Source organism: Rhizophagus irregularis, chromosome 1 (assembly GCF_026210795.1).
Source record: "Rhizophagus irregularis chromosome 1, complete sequence".
Taxonomy (NCBI): domain Eukaryota; kingdom Fungi; phylum Glomeromycota; class Glomeromycetes; order Glomerales; family Glomeraceae; genus Rhizophagus; species Rhizophagus irregularis.
The window spans coordinates 4,526,197-4,545,575 of record NC_089429.1 but is presented as its reverse complement, the minus strand read 5'-3'; the positions used below and the strand labels follow the sequence as shown (position 1 = coordinate 4,545,575).

At 32.3% G+C, this 19,379-nt stretch overlaps 4 protein-coding genes across 4 annotated transcripts; all 4 read right to left on the bottom strand.

Moving 5' to 3' along the window:
- Positions 1-876: 876 nt before the first annotated feature.
- On the bottom strand, positions 877-2,450 carry OCT59_000929 (uncharacterized protein). The gene has a single exon (XM_066139211.1). It carries the CDS (start codon positions 2,443-2,445, stop codon positions 1,036-1,038), a length of 1,410 nt encoding a protein of 469 aa, XP_065988635.1. The 5' UTR covers positions 2,446-2,450; the 3' UTR covers positions 877-1,035.
- An 11,746-nt stretch (positions 2,451-14,196) lies between these two features.
- On the bottom strand, positions 14,197-14,568 carry OCT59_000928 (uncharacterized protein; the record flags this gene model as incomplete). Its single annotated transcript, XM_066139210.1, has 1 exon — positions 14,197-14,568. One exon carries the CDS (start codon positions 14,566-14,568, stop codon positions 14,197-14,199), a length of 372 nt encoding a protein of 123 aa, XP_065988634.1.
- Positions 14,569-14,768: 200 nt separating this feature from the next.
- OCT59_000927 (uncharacterized protein) lies at positions 14,769-15,152 on the bottom strand (the record flags this gene model as incomplete). Its single annotated transcript, XM_066139209.1, has 1 exon — positions 14,769-15,152. The coding sequence occupies one exon, from the start codon at positions 15,150-15,152 to the stop codon at positions 14,769-14,771; it is 384 nt and encodes a 127-aa protein (XP_065988633.1).
- Positions 15,153-15,943: 791 nt separating this feature from the next.
- Positions 15,944-17,586, bottom strand: OCT59_000926 (uncharacterized protein; the record flags this gene model as incomplete). Its single annotated transcript, XM_025313740.2, has 1 exon — positions 15,944-17,586. The coding sequence occupies one exon, from the start codon at positions 17,584-17,586 to the stop codon at positions 16,165-16,167; it is 1,422 nt and encodes a 473-aa protein (XP_025186729.2). The 3' UTR covers positions 15,944-16,164.
- Positions 17,587-19,379: the final 1,793 nt, after the last annotated feature.

The following is a 19,379-nucleotide window of genomic DNA, read 5'->3' as shown; positions in this document are numbered from 1 at the left end:
CATTTGATTGGATAAAGGGTTTCTTTACGCGGTCAAAAAGTATTAATGATTGTACCATAAAATTTGCATATATGATTAAATATTTCATCAGCCATAAAAATAAGCTGTTTATTATTATGTTACTTTATTAATTTATAAAATATATGAGCAAAAAATAACCAAAATTTGTTTTTTGTTTCGACAAGTTTTTTTTTCTTTTTTATTGTTAGCAGTTTTATATCGTATTCTTTTTTCTTTCCTTTTTTTAAAGAAAAAAAAATTGTATGAATTCAAATTTTGATGAACCATATAAATCATTCAATAGCGAGTTAAGAATTCTAAATTTCTATTTAAAGAGAAAAAAGTTTCATTATTACTACCAAATAATTGATCATTTGATCACGTGACACTATCAAAAATAGATGATAATCCGTTAACGAGAAAATTTTTTGTGTTTATTTTTCAAATAAAACTTAGTAAAACCACCACACAGACATTAAAATTGATTCCTATACGTATTTTTGCTTTTTCCGCAAGTTTACTTAGGGTGAAAACTTGGATTCTGAATGCCAATTTTTTGCTATAATTAACTTTTACAAAATTAAAGAGCAAAAAATGGTATACAACCCTTTCTTCATTCAAACTACGATATAACAAATGTTAGTGTCAAAAATTATTGAAAAATCTGATATGCTTATGTTCTCTCGTATAGTGGGATAGTAAAATTTTGTCATTATATTAAGTTTTAATTTATCGGTATATCTAATTTTCGAGCACCTTTAACCTAGATCTCCGATCTATTTAATTTAGAAAATGAAAATTTCATGTTTAATATTATTGTCATCTTTTCATTTTAATTAATTAATTTTTTATGCATTATTTTAACATTAAAATATAAAACATTAAACGCCCTAACCAATCATGTTTCGTAGTTTATTCTGGTAATTTGAAAAAAGACTTGAACACTAAATTATGATTTCTGACTATATTAGTAATTTGACCACGAATTTAAATCTTTCATTATAGTTGTAAATAATATCAAAAGGTTTTTTACAATCAAATTCTTTTCTGATGAGGCTGAATTCGAAATCGACCAGGGTAATACAACGATACTACTGGATAAAGCTTTGATGGTAAATTATCCCATGTTGATACTTCTGGATACTTTGTACCGTTGACTGTAAAAGCACAAGTTCTTTTATTCATATCTAAGTGGACAGTAATTTTTGTACCATCTCCGAATGATGGGCAATAATTTCCTATATTAACTCCAGAACTACGACAATTACCATTGGAACCTAATACCCATCCAGAAAATTGTTTTCCTGCAGGAATTTCATAATCAAAATTTTCTGATGCACATACCCCAACCCAAGACCAACTACAAGTTCTTTCAATAATAACATCCCATTCAAAAATATAATTATTTTCTAATATCATTTTAGCTCTAACACTATGGAGTAAATCAAGATCATTTCGTGCATAAATAACTTTTCCATTATCCTCAATAATAAGTTTTGATCCACATGCTGTATCATCCCAAATATAATTGAAATAAATGGGTACTCCTCGAATATAATTTCTATCGGAATTAATTGATTTTGTATTATATCGATATACATTTAAAATAATTTTAGTTGGAACAATTTCTAGTGGCTCAATAATATCAACTAATATTAGACCTTGAATTCGTCTGAAATCAATAAATTCAATTAAAGGTTCCAATTCTTTAGCAATTTTTTGATGATCAGCAATTATTTTATTCTCTAGTACTTGTACAGAGTTTTCTATTTGTTCTAAGGTCGGTACCCGTTCCATAAGAGCTTTATATGCATCGTTAGAAACTTGTTTTGCTGCAAGGATAGCACTATATCGAAAAACTTCATATTCTGGGGTTGCAAAAGGAATTTTTTTTTCATGTGTACAATATAAAAGATATTGAAGACCTTTAATAGATAATCGATCGAATTCAATTGTATTTAATGGAATATTAGCTACCGCTTTAACCAATAAATTTAATAGAATATTATCTTCTGTTAATGGCATTTTTCCTGCAAATATAGACAATATTTCCGGAGAAAAATATTTTTCTAACATATTTTTGAAATTTTTGAAAACTTTTATAATAAAATCCTGAAGGTCTGGTAATTGAAAATAATCTGCGGCGTAAAATGCTTCAGTTATATTATCCTTTGTTAAAAATTCTTCTTTAATTGATCCCGTATAAATATATTCCATAATAATCTCCATACCAAAAGAATTAATATTTGGAAAAGTAATTTTGTTTTCATAACTTTCCTTCATTCCATTATAAAGTAATCCGTTAAATACTTCGGATCTTGCTGCTAAAATTGCTTTACAACCATATAATTTCTTTCCATCCTCACATAAAATTTCTATGTCACTATATTTTGGATTATTTATTAATAATCTTAAATCTTTTTCTAATGAATATCCTCTCATCATTTCTTGTAAAAAAATTTTTTTTTAAAAAAAAAATATCGATTTAAGGTTATTTGTACGATTTGTACTATGTCACACTGTACTAAAAAATTAATCCACATAGTAAAATTTATTCATCACACGTGTCACGTCCCTCTGTGTTTCCATTTTCTATAAGTATCTGAGGGACTTAGATTTTTTTCGGTTAGTCAAAATCCTATTTGTCACGCACTACTGTTTATTCACGTGTTACTGCATAGTGCCGGCCTGTGCGGAATTTTTTGGGCAGATTTTTTGGTGTCAGTTAAACTAAAAATATGTGCTGCGCCTTATGATTGACAATTTTTTCTCACCATAAAGTAATCCATACTAGTCTTCGTTAGCAAATTAAACAATTTGTAAACATTATTATGATTTTTAGTTTCGTATGTATTTAATACAAGTTATCCCACGGTTCCTAGTTAAAATTTGTGAATTTTTTTCTTGATATTCTCACGGGTGGTGTTTATTTAAAAAGATGGGTAAAAAGCAATATTGGAATAAAAAGATCATTATTAGTCAAAATAAGTATATATTAAAGGGCTTTATGTACGGATACCGGAGATAAATAAGTTATTTTACTAAGCCACTGGAATATCATTTTTCGAGCAGTAATCCCGCACCCGTGATAAAAATAGTTTACTATTTTTAGCATCGTCTCAAAATTAATCTGGGACAAGTTTACTTTATTTTTATCATTTATTAGTTGCGCGCTTTTTCAATTTTTTTTTTTATTTCTATAAGTAAAAATGTAATAATTTTATAACACACGATTTATTTATTTAAAAAAAACTCAAAGATACTTTTATTTTCGTGTTTTGATTTATTTATATTATATATATTTTTTTCTTTATTAAATATAAAATTTTCTCTTTTATTACAATGAAACTGATTAAATAAAAGGTATTTTTCGTTAGAAATATTTGAAATATTTATAAAAAAATATTTTTGTTAAAAAAACATAATATATTATACATAAAATATATAAAATATTCAAATGAAGAAAGAAAAAAATAAAAAAAAGCACAGACTTAGAATATTTTATTTTTTTATTTTTTTACAAGAAAAAAAACCAAAAAAAACGCGGTTAACACGCATAACTTAAATAAATATTTTAAAAAGATAAAAATAAGTAAACTTGTCCCAGATTAATTTTGAGACGATGCTAAAAATAGCAAACTATTTTTATCACGGGTGCGGGATTACTGCTCTCATTTTTCATGGCTGTGCCGTGAAAATCATTGATGATGTTACGCGGATCTGCGCCACATGGAAAGTTCAAGAAATTAGCAGCGATCCGCAGTGTAACGGTGTAACTTATACTTTGTATAGTTTATACTAAGTGTAATTTATACTTGGTATAATTTATACGAAGTTTAACTTATACATAGTATAATTTATACCGAATTTTTGAACAATATATATAGAGCGGGCGAACAGTGGGGGATAGGGGATAATTAAGGTTTATTTAGTGTTAAATTTTAGTATAGTTTATTCGGTAATATTGCAGATCGCCGGCAGAGGCAGCAATATTCTATTCTGATATTATTTATGAATTTATTATGTATTAGCATTTATTTATTGTATTGCTTGATTATTTTAAGTTATTATTTACATTGAATAAATATACACTTTAAAATCATACATATAACTCTTAATTTTACATATATACTTTATTTCATTTTATTTTACGATAAACGTGACACGAATTTCCGTTACTATCACGTGACCCCGACGCAAATCGATAGTAACAATTTGGTGCCTTCTGCCAGAAACTTGATACCCACCCGATTATTGTATGATAGATTATAACCTATTCTTTCAACAGAATACTATACACGATCGTTGGCATACACGTTTAAACAATAATATAATCCAAGTTCAGTATTATCATCGTGATCTTTCCTGTCCATATTGTTACCCGCCTGGACCCAATACTCCACAATTCGTTAACTTTTGGGACTGGTATTCAACCGAAAATCCTACTGGAAGTTATACCAGTAATACTCAACAAGCACTAGAGGATTTATCGGACGCACCTACCATTCGGGATCTTTGGGAAGCTATCTATTCACTGGTTTTCACTGTAAGATATACCGATATACCTCGCCCTTACACCAATCTAAGGCAAGAGATATACAACGCTTGTATCCTTACCGATAATTTTGAGAAGGATTTTTACGGAGAGCTGCTGGAAGCAACTAGTGAAACTGAAGAACTTGAATTATCTGAAGTATTAACCGATTCTTCAGAATCCCTTGTTGTACAATTATCAACTGGATCATCCAACTATTCCGATTTAGAGATCAACTTTGATCTAATAGGACCAGAGCCTGGGCTACTATATATCAATGAAGATCTTTACCTTAATAATTTATTTAAAGAAGAAGAAGCCGGATTACTTTATACCGACGAAGACCTTCACTTAGATTTCCTATTTCAAGCACCAGATCCTGGTTTACTCTATACCGACGAAGAATTATATTTAGAAAATTTATTCAACGAACCAGAAGAACCAGACATGGCGGCTATAGCTGGAGGAATGCCTAATGCTAACCAGCTCCTTAACGCCTTGAATAATTTGACAAATGCGTTAGGAGTTGGCGGAAATAATATGCAAAATGTGAATAATGCGTTAAATAATTTAAACGCAGCGGTAACAGCTAACAATAATGCAATGCTGAATCGGGGAGTACAAGCGGCACCAGTTCCGACGTTTTATGGCGGAAACCAAGACCCGATTACATGGTTAAACAAGTTCAATAACGCATGCGCAGCAAATGGATGGAATGCAGCACGCAAATTGCAAGTCGTGCCCGCCTATCTGAAAGGAACGGCCGCAGTATGGTGGCAAACGGTTGTCAACAACCCTATAAACGCGTGGGGAGGAGCAGCGAATAATAACACATTTGAACATGTGTTCAAGCAGCAATTCCGAACACCTGCATTGGTTGAAATGTAGTCCACCGAGTTGGACCAACGGCAACAACAACCGAACGAAATGGTCGATCAATATGCGTCAGCAATCAGGGAATTATACCAGCGAATCAACAAGCCGGTATTTGCATACCCGGATAATGTACAAGCCCGGAAGTTCGTGTCTGGCTTATTGCCAGAATTATACATGGCGGTGAAACCCTTTGGAGATCAAACGTTGACCGACGCCATTAATCGAGCAAAGGCCTGCGAATTGACGATGAATTCTGGAAGACCCCGGATAATGAATTATGCACAAACCGGCAAGTCTGAGATGGCTGAATTGACGAAATTAGTTACCGTGTTGGCGCAACAAGTTTCCGAAATTGAGAAGAAAATTGATAATCGTCCGTCTGGTAGTTATCGGAAACCACCTGCTGCGAGACCAGAACTATCGGTTCCAGATAGACCACCAATAGTATGTTACTCGTGCGGGGAACCTGGACATATTAGCAGACGATGTCCAAAGAAGGAGAATACTACCGGTGGTAAGGCTGGTTTCAACCCAACCGGAAATATTGATCCCAATTTGCTCCAAGGACTGTTGAAGCAATTGGGAGGGCAAGGACAATCGGCGCCTTTAAACTAGGAGGTGCACCTTTGGAGGGCGAAGGTGCGAAACCCGTTCAAAATCCCTCGTATGTAACCTTGTTCCAAGCCTACCCTGCTCAAAGGAATAGACCAAAGACTCGAAGTACTCCATATCCGAATAAAGAAATAATCGAAGAGGAAAATGCTCATGAAGATCCTCAGTATGCACCAATACCGATTCCTATCCAAACGACTAATAATGTTGGCGAAGGAGAGCCGATGACCGTCAATGCGAAAGAACAGGCTACCGAAATTAAAAAGAAGAAGGCTACGGTGCGGAAAAAGAAAACACCGAAGGTTCAGCCGTCAATAGCTGCTCACATACCACCGTACAACATAGTTGCCGATTTACAATAGCAACGAGCAAACATTACCTTCGGACAACTATTTCAGATATCACCAAAGCTTCGAAGCGACGTTGGAAAAAGTTTACGGAAACCAATGACTAGAAGCGCTAAATTCGCTCATCAGGACGTACAAAGTACGACAGCAATGTATTGCGACGCCATGATAAAAGGGAAAAGAATCCCATTAATTGTCGATACAGGAGCAGCTGGTAGTATTGTTACCTGTCAGCTGTTGAATGACTTGGGAATTGCGATAGACCGACCATCTGCAATTGTGATGATAAACGTCAACGGGGAAAAGAAACGGCCATTGGGTGAAGTGCTGGATTTTCCGATAACCGTTGGTGGCGTTACTGTTCTTATCAACGTGGTAGTAATCGATACCGAATCTTATAGTGCCATAGTAGGTAACGATTGGCTATCGAAAGTGCAAGCCCAGTTAAACTATAAGGCATCGACGTTGTTGTTCACTTGGCAAGGCCGAGAAGTGGAAATCCCTGTTGAATATCGGATGATGCCGCACGAACGAATGATAAAACAAAAAGAGGAAGAGGCGAGGATAGTTGAAAGTGAAGAGGAAGAGGACGATGATGATGGAGATGAGGAGGAAGAGTCTGACGATGAATACGAAGAGGAAGAATTAGAAGAAAAGGTTTATTGTTGCTATCAGTTCGAAAGCGACAGTACGGATACTTTAAAGCAACGTAAATCGTCTGGACTGAAAAAAGAAAATAGTACGACGAGTGGGGATCTAGTTCTCATCAATCAAGGGTTTTATTTGCAAAGAAGCTTCTACCATTGGAATTATTACCGATATTTAGACGGAAAGTTCCAATTGGAAAAAGCTCGAAAAGAAATTTGTGGAAATGAAGGCAAAAGTCTTTGCCTATGTGGTAAAGCAAGAGGATGTAAAACCTGCCAAAATGATTTTACTTTATATACGGCAGTGAAAAATGTCCCGGAACAAATCGTCACCACGATGAGTATAGTTACGCCTGAAGAGAATGAACCGCCTACAAAGGAACAACGATCACAAGACCTCGAATCAGTCGAATTTACACCGAAAGATGTTGATGCGATTCTGCATGAGCAACAGGCCATCGGATGTTATTATTGTGGAAGGCAAGAAATCGGAAAGATAAGGAAACGGAGTGTTGCGTTACCCTTTTTACATAATGAAATTACCGATATCTTTGCGGGAGAATCAAAGCTACCGAATGTTGGAGAACTAACCAAAACTCAACGGAATGAATTTCAGAAGTTGATTGAACAGTATCGGGATTTGTTTGCTTGGACAACTGTGGAATTGGGTCGGACAGATTTAGTGTATCACTCGATCAACACCGGAGATGCTAAACCGATTCGACAACAGTGGTACCGAACGTCCCGAACCGAACAACAATTCATAGCTGAAGAAATCCAAAAGATGCTGAAGCAAGGGCTCATCGAAAAATCCAAAAGCGCATGGGCATCTCCTGTTGTTTTGGTTCGGAAAAAGAATGGGAAAATGCGATTCTGCGTGGACTATCGTCAGTTGAATCAAGTCACAAAAAAGGATTCTTATCCGTTACCACGAATAGACGATATGCTCGACGCCTTAGGACATGTATCGTAATACACTTCGTTGGACTTAGCCAGCGGCTACTGGCAAGTCGAAGTTGATCCCAAGGACAGAGAGAAAACGGCTTTCATTACCCAGTATGGTACCTATCAATTCCTGGTGATGCCGTTCGGCTTGTGTAATGCACCGGCAACCTTCCAGCGATTGATGAACGGGATATTGGAGGGGATACTATGGGATTTCGTGGTGGTGTACCTTGACGATTTGAACGTATATTCAACAACGTTCGAAAAACATCTGGAACATTTAAGGAATGTATTCAACCGACTTAAGAACGCCGGATTGAAACTGAATCCCGAGAAATGTTATTTCATAAAAAGAGAACTATCGTTTCTGGGATATGTGATCAGTTCCAAAGGAATATGCACCGATCCCACGAAAATCGAAAAGGTGGAAAACTTTCCGATACCTCGGAACGTCACCCAATTGCGTGGATTTTTGGGATTAGCGTCTTATTATCGACGATTTAGCAAAGATTTCTCAAAGATCGCAAATCCCTTAAATAAGTTATTAAGAAAGGACAGTCCTTTTGTATGGACTGAGGCGCAACAACAGTCGTTTGACTTATTGAAGACGCATTTAGTTCAAGCGCCTATTCTCGCATACCCGAAGTTTGACGAAAAATTCATCTTATTGACGAATGCTTCAACTTTGGGATTGGGCGCTATCCTCGCTCAGAAGGACGAAGACGAATTCGAGCGAGTCATTGCATATGCAAGTAGGACATTGAGCAAAGCCGAAAGGAATTATTCGGCTACCGAACTTGAGTGTTTAGCGGTTGTGTGGGCCGTTGGACACTTCCACCCTTATGTACATGAAAAGCGATTTACTCTTATAACGGATCATTCAGCATTGTGTTATCTTTTTAACTCGGCAACTCCTACCAGAAGATTGGCCCGCTAGGTCATGAAACTCCAACCCTACGATTTCAAGATTATCCACCGCGCTGGCAAGAAACATACGAACGTCGACAGTCTATCGCGAATACATTAGGAATTGACAAAATCGTAAAATTTTACCGGGATTGTATTTCTGGACGACACCTCTTATCAGATTACGGCTTGATCTAACCCAACCATGGATATTACGCTATATTACCAACTATTACAATATCTGAATGATCTCGTTCTACCAGAAACGATGGATTCCACACAAATCCGTAGTTTCAAAAGCAAAGCTCGACACTATTGTTCTATTAATGGAATTTTATACAAGAAAAATAATCGGAACCCTCAAAGACCTTTGCGGGTCCTTCGACTTAGCGAGGTGGAACCGATTTTATATAATTTCCATAGTGATTCATTAGCCGGACACTTTGGATTTAATGAAACCTATTGGACCATTAGTGAAAGGTACTATTGGCCGCAGATGGAAGACGATATTAAACAATATGTGCAGACCTGTGAAATATGTCAAAAACGGAAACCGCCAATAAAATCGGAACCGTTACATCCCATCAAGGTAGGAAGACCCTTCGATCGAATCGGAATGGATATTGTGGGACCGTTACCAATAACGCGAACCAGAAATCGGTATATCGTCGTGGTCACTGAATACTTAACGAAGTGGCCGGAAGCTCGTGCCCTTCCAGATGCTAAGGCCGCTTCGGTGGTTCCGTTTTTCTATGACGATATCATTTGTCGGCATGGTTGCCCAAAGGAACTCCTAACTGACCAAGGAACTCATTTCGTTAATGAACTTCTGGATTCGTTATGTAATCGGCTGGGAGTAAAACATCGGTTATCCACTGCTTACCATCCACAGACGAACGGGTTGGTCGAAAGGTTCAATCGGACCTTGTGCGAACTTTTGGCCAAGTATTCTGACCAATATCAGCAGGATTGGGACGTCTACCTCCCATCCGCCTTGTTTGCCTATCGCACCATGCGACAGAACACGACCCGTTATGAGCCTTTCTATTTGATGTATGGGAGAGAGGCTACTATACCGATTGAATTACAAATCTCTAGTCAACCTGATAGTTCCGAACAAGTTGAAGACCTTACAGCAACATATTTTAAGCGACTATATCAGATAATTGGACCACTGGAAGAAGATCATCGCAAGGCGCAGCAAAATATTCACCGATCCCAAGAAAAACAAGTTGAGCAATATGGGAAGAAAGTTCGCCCACATCGATAACAAATCGGCGATAGAGTGCTACTTCGGAATTTTAAGGCCAGGAAATTGGATCCGAAGTGGAACGGACCCTACTACATACACGATATAGGACCGAATGGAACCTATAAGCTGCGGACAATGGATGGTCGCTTACGTAAGAAATTAGTAAACGCAAATCATCTCCTTCCATATTTTGAAAGGAGAGTGAACAGCGACGATTAGGTAATCAAACAATGCAGGATACGACATGAATCTTCTACAATTTTCCAGAAAAATAGGAAAATATAAAAGGGACGCCAGAATGGAGTCATTTTGACGTAAAAATGGAGACATATTCTAAGAAAACTATCCGGCAATTAAAGATTTTTCTACAACATTAGTTACACGAAAGGCGACCTAATGATGTTCTTACGATTGATTCTGACCGGATCCTTTTCAGTAATAATTTTGGAATACAGGAAATTCATCTATACGATTTTATTGGGAATTGTGCAACTGTTTTGGAAAAATGTGTGGAGGATTTGCGAAAGGAAGGAGTGACAACTATTCCTGTACCGGATTATGTAGGACAGGATGATGAACAACGATTAGAAACATTATTACATTTAACGCAACAACCCTCCTTCCATAGGCGAAAAACATTACATAGAATAGAGACCTTTTATTATTTAGGGGAAGTTCTAACTCTACGAGGATGGCAGAAGAAAGATGCCCGGCGAATAAGAGAGTTATTCAGCACCAATAAAGGCGCTAGTGAATTTAAGAAGACGGCTAAGCGTGTATACGAATTGTTCCAGGCGAGAGGATTGGCTAATTTGTATGCAGTAACCTATATACGACCACATCACCTTGACCAAATGAAGGAAGACGAATTTTATGGTCAATTACTACCGATTGCTCGCCAGTTGCGTGAAGCCGAAACCCTGATCTTAATACAGGGCTCGCAGGAGCTCACCCTTTCTAGGGGGGCTGATGTTACGCGGATCTGTGCCACATGGAAAGTTCAAGAAATTAGCAGCGATCCGCAGTGTAATGGTGTAACTTATACTTTGTATAGTTTATACTAAGTGTAATTTATACTTGGTATAATTTATACGAAGTTTAACTTATACATAGTATAATTTATACCGAATTTTTGAACAATATATATAGAGCGGGCGAACAGTGGGGGATAGGGGATAATTAAGGTTTATTTAGTGTTAAATTTTAGTATAGTTTATTCGGTAATATTGCAGATCGCCGGCAGAGGCAGCAATATTCTATTCTGATATTATTTATGAATTTATTATGTATTAGCATTTATTTATTGTATTGCTTGATTATTTTAAGTTATTATTTACATTGAATAAATATACACTTTAAAATCATACATATAACTCTTAATTTTACATATATACTTTATTTCATTTTATTTTACGATAAACGTGACATGAATTTCCGTTACTATCACGTGACCCTGACGCAAATCGATAGTAACAATATCCACAGTCCCCGTGAAATAACTATTACGTTTATTATATGCATTTTTCTTACATAGAGTATCATCAGAATTATCTTTTTTTATAAAAATAATAATGCATAAGAAGTTTTTTATTTTGAATTTTCACAATTAAACATTTTTTTTTTAATCCGAATTTGAATTCGGTCGCTATAACGTAAAGATATTATTGGACAAAGCCCGATATCAATTAATACTTGGTTGACTTTTGAATTCGAGTGAATTTTATTTAAAAGTTACAAAGAGGATGATCTGCCTACCCTGCCTACCAATAAATTTAAGAATTTTTAAGAATGTAATCTCCTGACTATAAAGTAATTTCATAATAAAAATGTTCATAAATTTCCACTCGTATTTTACTTTATTTGAATCCTAAAAAATTATTTTTCATTCAATAAATAAACAAAACTGTATAAGTTTTGTATGTAAATGTTACGAAGTTTATTTTAAAACAAAAGAATTTATAACTATCTATTGCAGATTTTAAATAAAACAATCTAATAGCCAAATCTAACGAAAATTGAATTTTTCTAATCTTATTTTCATACTTATTGATTTACAGAATTATTTCAAAACACAAATGGATTTTTGAAGTTATGTTCTAATTATATGAATAATATTTTGCTCATTTTATAAAGTTTTGTGAATAAATGAAATTATTATTATATTAAATTTTTTTACATCACATTTCATATTATAATATTTTAAGCTTTATAGTAATAATTTTATTGTGGGCTTGGCTCGATTATAATGGCCGAGCTCAGCTTATTTCAAGCCAACCTAAAGTTGAGCAGAGCCAAGTCTTAGGTAGCTTGGCTCAAGCTTGACGATTTAATAGATTTTTAATTATGGATTTTGCGAAGTGATCAGCTGATGATCACCTATGCAAATATAATTTTTGCTTAGCCTCAGAGCTCGCGAACCGAGCTTAACTGATTGCAAGCCGCAGCTCGGCTTGGCTTGATATACCTGGCTCACAAGACGAGCTGGCTCAGAACCCCAAAATATACATAAAAGGTCAGGTCAGAGTTTGCGTATAATGAGTCAAAAAAATCATGTAGATCATTCCTTTTATGGATAATCCCAGCCAAAATAATATTTTCTAATTTAGATAATGGCTGAAATTATCGTAATTCCGGCCCTGAAAGAATGCGTATTTTGGACCACTTCTGGACCTGACCTCTACATATATATTTCGGGGTCCTGCTGGCTCGAGCTGGCACAGCTCGTGCGAGAGCACTATTCATAATTAAATGGTAAGAGTAATTTTTTGTTGGGAAAATATTTGCTGCAGCTTATCAGTATTAATTCAAAATTGTTGACGATTTAAATAGAAGACAATAGAAAAACAGGTTTTGATTAGAATTGATTGATTATCAAATATTCTATAAATCATTTGTTCTTTTTCTAATTACTATCCATGTACGTAATTATTGTATGACATTATTTTGATCATATTATTCATTATAAATGATTATAGTGGTAAGATAATTTTGGAATGGTTAATTTTGGATGATTAATAGATAAATATAACCAAAAAGCATCTTCAACCAATATCCTACAGCATTATTATTTATATCAAAAATTCTTCTTGATTGATTATTAAGGATAAAGTAAATTCGAGTATTTCCAATACTAAAATATTGGAAAAGAAATTTGTTTTACGTGACTTTTCTTCATTCCATTACAACTTATCTTGCTAAATTGCACATTAATTCTCACTAAATTTTTATATTACTATACTGTTGGTTACAATTATTCTATTTTATATAGTTTAATTAAAAATGTACTTTAATAATAATGATTTAATTCGTAATTCAGCAACCATATGTTAGTATCTATTTATACATGAAATTTTTAGATAGATCAGTTCATATAATTCCACATAGATTGGTTCAGAAATATATGCATTTCCATATATCCTCTCATCGAATTTGTGGATCTGTGCCGAAAATACCATGTGTTTTGCCACAGGGGTATTTGGAAAATATTACCTGATGTAAGTACAAAATGAAATCGTATACAAAATACCGTACTATAAAATTTTTCCAATTGTGCTAAAAATCATAAAATGTTATTCTTGAAACATGTATTCACTTTTTTGCCAGAAAAAAAAATTCTTTTATATTTTCGTTTTTAAGTATTACTGTAGATGCCAGCGGTGAAACTACGCATAAATTTTAACAATTTCGCCGGCTTTGATTAAACTAAAAGTTGATTTATCTAATTCTATTTACGAGTTTTTTGGAGATTCACGAAGTATAGTATAAAAAAGTAACCCGAAAATCAAACATTTGGCTTATATGCATGTGCTACACATGATCGAATTTTAATTAAAATTTTTATAAAAATTCATGATATTTTAATGTTTAAAAATAAAATAAAAATTTATATTAATTAAAATAAAGATAATAGTGATGATAATTTAACACCATAACCAATCGTTTATTCTTGTAGTATTTTTTTTAAAAAGAAATGAACGTTTAAATTGTAATTTCTCATTGTATTAATAATTTGAACCACGAATTAAAATCTTTTATTTATAGTCGTAAAATAATGATACCAAATGAGATTTTTTACAATCAAATTCTTTTCTGATGAGACTGAATTCGAAATCGACCAGGATAATACAATGATACTACTGGATAAAGCTTTGATGATAAATTATTACATGTTGATACTTCTGAATACATTGTACCATCGATTGTAAAAATGCAAGTTCTTTTATTCATATCTAAATGAACTGTAATTTTGGTATTTCCAAAATTAATAAGATAAAGACCGTATGAATCCAATACACACGCATTAGGTTGATCTCCTGCAAAGACTCCATAGTTAAATTTTTCTGAATCACATACTCCAACACTGTACCGTATACATTCTTTCTCAATAATAACGTCCCATTCATAAATACCATTATTTTCTAATATTACTTTAGCTCTAACGCTTCCCATTGGACTAATACTACTTGATCTTGATGCTCTTACAACTTTTCCATTATTCTCAATAATGAGACCTGACCCGCATGCTGACTCATCCCAATAAAGTTCAGATTATTTAATTCTATAAATTGGTATTCCTCGAACATTGTTTAAGTTTAAATCAATTGATTCTGAATTATTTCAGCTGGAATAATTTTAATGGTTCAATGAAATCAAATTGTGCTCTTTTTATTCGCTATTCGCCTGAAATCAATATATTCGATCAAAGGCTCCAATTCTTTAGCAATTTTTTGATGATCAACAATAATTTTATTTTCTACCTGTACAGAGTTTTCTGTTTGTTCTAAGGTTGGTAAATGTTTAATAACAGAGTTATACGCATCATTAGAAACTTGTTTTGCTACAAGAATAGCCCTGTAACGAAAAACTTCGTATTCTGGTGTTGCAAAAGGTATTTCTTTTTCATATGTACAAAATAAAAGATATTGAAGAGCTTTAATAGACAATCGACCAATTTCAATATTATTTAATAAAGTAGATGCTATTTCTTTGACTAATAAGTTAAGTTGAACATTACTATCTTTTGATAAAGGCATAATTTCTACAAGTTTAGATAAGAATTCTGGTGGTTTAAAAATTTTTTAATGGTTTTATTTATAAAATCTCGAAGGATCAATAATTGAAAATAATTTGCAGCATTATAAGCTTCAATCATATTATCTTCAGTTAAAGAATTTTTTTTAATTGATCCTGTATAAATATATTCTAATATAATTTCCATTCCACAAGAATTGATAGTTGGAAATGAAATTTGCTTTTCGATCTTATTATAAAGTAGTTCATCAAATACTTTAGATCTTGCTGCTAAATTATTCTATAACCATATAATTTCTTTTCATCCTTACATAGAATTTCTATATCACTATACTTTGGATTATTTATTAATAATTCTAAATCCTTTTCTAATGAATAGCTTCTCGTCATTTTTTTTGAAAAAATTTTTTTTTTTTTAGGAATAGAAATAGTTTTGGATTACACTAAATATTTATATATCATATGAATATTGAATAGATATTGTCTGCAGCTCTTCTATTCATACATTGTCATGATGGCTAGGTGATTACAATGATTTTCAAATGATTAATCTTTTTATTAATTTCTTTAAATAAATTAAATGTCCGAAATATTGCAATTTTACGAGGACTACTATACTTTTGGTTATCATTCAATTTAACTTAAAAATGCATTTAATATTTATTTAAAAATATTGTCTAACGACCATCATTTTGCTAGTAATGACTCAACTGATTAGTAACTATACAAAATTATTAATATTTTATTTATTTATTTCTTTTATCTTTATGGATGATGAACTAACATGATGTAATTAAGTGATTCAAAATCCGTTTATTAAGAAAATGATTAATATCTTACATTTTGATGTTAAAAAAATAAAACATGGATAATTGAGCATCCTAACCAACTGTGTTTCGTAGTTTATTTTGGTAAATTAAAATTTTTAAAAATTTCTCATTATATTAATAATTTGAATCATGAATTGAAATGTTTAATTTATAGTTGTAAAATAATATCAATAGATTTTTACGATCAAACTCTTTTCTGATGTGACTGAATTCGAAGCCGACCAGGGTATTTTAATGATACCACTGGATAAAGCTTTGATGGTAAATTATTCCAACCTGATACTTCCGGATATTTTGTACCATCGACTGTAAAAGCGCAAGTTTTTTTGTTCATATCTAAGTGAACAGTAACTTTGGTGCCATCATCAAATGGCGGACAATAAGTAATCCAACTTTCAAAATTAGCACAATGACCACCACGACCTAATACCCATCCAGTAGGTTGATCTTTTGCATGTTCTTCATAATTAAAATTTTCTGATGCACATACTCCAACACAAATGCTTGTACAGGTTTTCTCAAAAATAATATCCCATTCAAAAACAATTTTATTTTCTAAAATCGTATTAGCTCTAACACTTTCATATGAATTAAGCCAATTTGGTGCATATACAACTTTTCCATTATCCTCAATGATAAGATTTGATCCACATGCTAACTCATCCCAAACACAATTGGAACAACTTGATATGGGTACTCCTCGAGTATAATTTTTGCCGGAATTAATTAATTTTGTATTATATCGATATGCATTTAGAATAATTTTATCCGGAACAATTTTTAGTGGCTCAATGATATCAACTAATACTTGACCTTGAATTAGTCTAAAATCAATAAATTCAACTAAAGGTTCCAATTCTTTAGCAACTTTTTGATGATCAGTAAATAAATTATTTTCTACTTGTACAGAGTTTCCTAATTGTTCTAATTGTTCAAGGGTTGGTAACCGTTCCATAAGAGTTTTATGAGCATCATTAGAAACTTGTTTTGCTGCAAGAATAGCACAATATCGAAAAGCTTCATATTCTGGAGTTGCAAAGAGGGTTTCTTTTTCATACGTACATGATAAAAGATATTGAAGACCTGCAATAGACAATCGACCAAATTCAATTGTATTTAATGAAATATTAGCTACCATTTCAACCAATAAATTTAGAAGAATGTTATCTTCTAGTAATAGTATTTCACCCACAAATTTAGATAATAATTCTGGTAAAAAATTTTCTGAATGATTTTTTTCTAACGAATTTTTGATAACTTTTATAATAAAATCCTGAAGGTCTGGTAATTGAAAATAGTCTGCGGCGTAAAATGCCTCGATTATATTATCTTTTGTTAAGTATTCTTTTTTAATTGATCCTGTATAAACATATTTTAATATAATTTCCATTCCGGCAGAATTAATCTTTGGAAAAGAAATTTTGGTTTCATAACTTTCCTTCATTCCATTATAAAGTAATCTATCAAATACTTCGGACCTTGCAGCTAAAATTGCTCTACAACCATGTAATTTCTTTTCATCTTCACATAAAATTTCTATATCACTATATTTTGGATTATTTATTAATAAACTTAAATCTTTTTCTAATGAATATCCTCTCGTCATTTCTTATAATTTTTTTTTTTTTTTTTTAAAAAAAAAAAAAGTCTATTTAGAGTTCTTATTTATAAAGTTTTTGTACAAATTTAGATTTGTACTATGTCGTACATCATACGTGGCCTCATCCATTACGTACTGTAGAGTGATACAGAAAGTTGTGGAGTCCGATTGGTCAAATGAGTGGAGTATAGTCATGTGAAGTATTACAAAAATGTAATTTGCGAATCTATTATTATGTAATATATAACAAAAACTATTGTACTGTACAACTGTGCGACGTACGTGTACGTGCCTAATAATACTATAATTGAATTGTTAATAATACATTCATTATTTAAATTATTGAGTTGAATATTTTGCTTTTTCTTCGCATTTTTAATGTCTATGGCGAATACTAACTTGCCGAAGACGTATGAATGGAAGATTTTGAATACGAAATATAACATAATAAAAAAAAATTGAAATTATAATTGGATTTTAATTGCATACGACTCTTTTTAATTTTTAATTTAACAAGCTAAATAATAAAATTCTTATATTGCATACTCTACATACTTAAAAGGTTTACATACGCACTATTGAGTATAATATATTATTAGCGTAACGTAATCAACACCTTTTTTAGCACAACTATTCGTCTCAACTACTGTATTAGCCATATTGAAATATGACAATCGTGTAGCATTATCGGGTCAATTTTGATACAACTGTATTCTTTTTTTATAATTTTTCGTCTTACTATAAAGTAATTCGCACTGGTCTTCGCAAAAAAAATTATAAATATTATTACGATCTTTAGTTTTCATATGTATTAAATACAAGGTGTATTATATGATGCATTTTTTCTTACGAAAGGATTCTATCAACATAGAATGATGTGATAATACATTAGTAAATTATTTGAATTATCTTTTTTAAAATAATAATCGTGTAAATATAAGAATGATGGTATAGGAAATTTTTTATTTTGAAATTTCCATAATTAAAACATTTTTTTTATAATCTTGAATTTGAATTCGGTTGTTATGACGTAATGATATTATTTGGAAAATTACTAGTTTATTCTTGTATTTTCGGTCATTGTCCGTAAAGCGAGAAATTTTTTAATAAACAATCATAGTTAATATTCTTATACTTTCAAGATTTACTACTGCATACTACATAAATAATAATATCATATACTATTTCAGTTTCAAAAGTTTTTCACAATCATTTGAAATTTGATAATTCTCCAAAAAAATTTTGATGACGTTAAGAAAGCTGCCAATATGATAGCTCGCATATGAACTAAGATATGAACAAACGCTTATTCGTCAGTTTAGGTCTAACATTTAGTCTAAATTATATCTAGCTTTCCATTATCCTCAATAAATTTTGATCCTCATCTCAAGTAATAATCAATAATCGTATATTGGCGTTAGTATCACTCGTATATTATTTAAATTTTTATTAAAAAATTATTTAAACCTAATATTTCAATTATATTAGTTTCTAGCGGCTCTATGATATCAACTACTAATACTTGATTGACTTTTTGATTCAAGTAATTTATATTTGAAAGTTTGCAAGGCTTACTAAAAAATGCAACGTATTAGTTGCTACTGACTCGACTGATAAATTTAAAAATACTATTTTCCGATAATCCACAACTTTAATTAATTATATACAATTTCATAAATTTCAAATATTGTAATATATAATTATAATAGCTAAGGTTTAGTATTATGTTCAGTCACGTATAAAACGTGGCGTTAGTAGATAGTGTATATTTATCATATACTATGCATTTCTAATCTTAT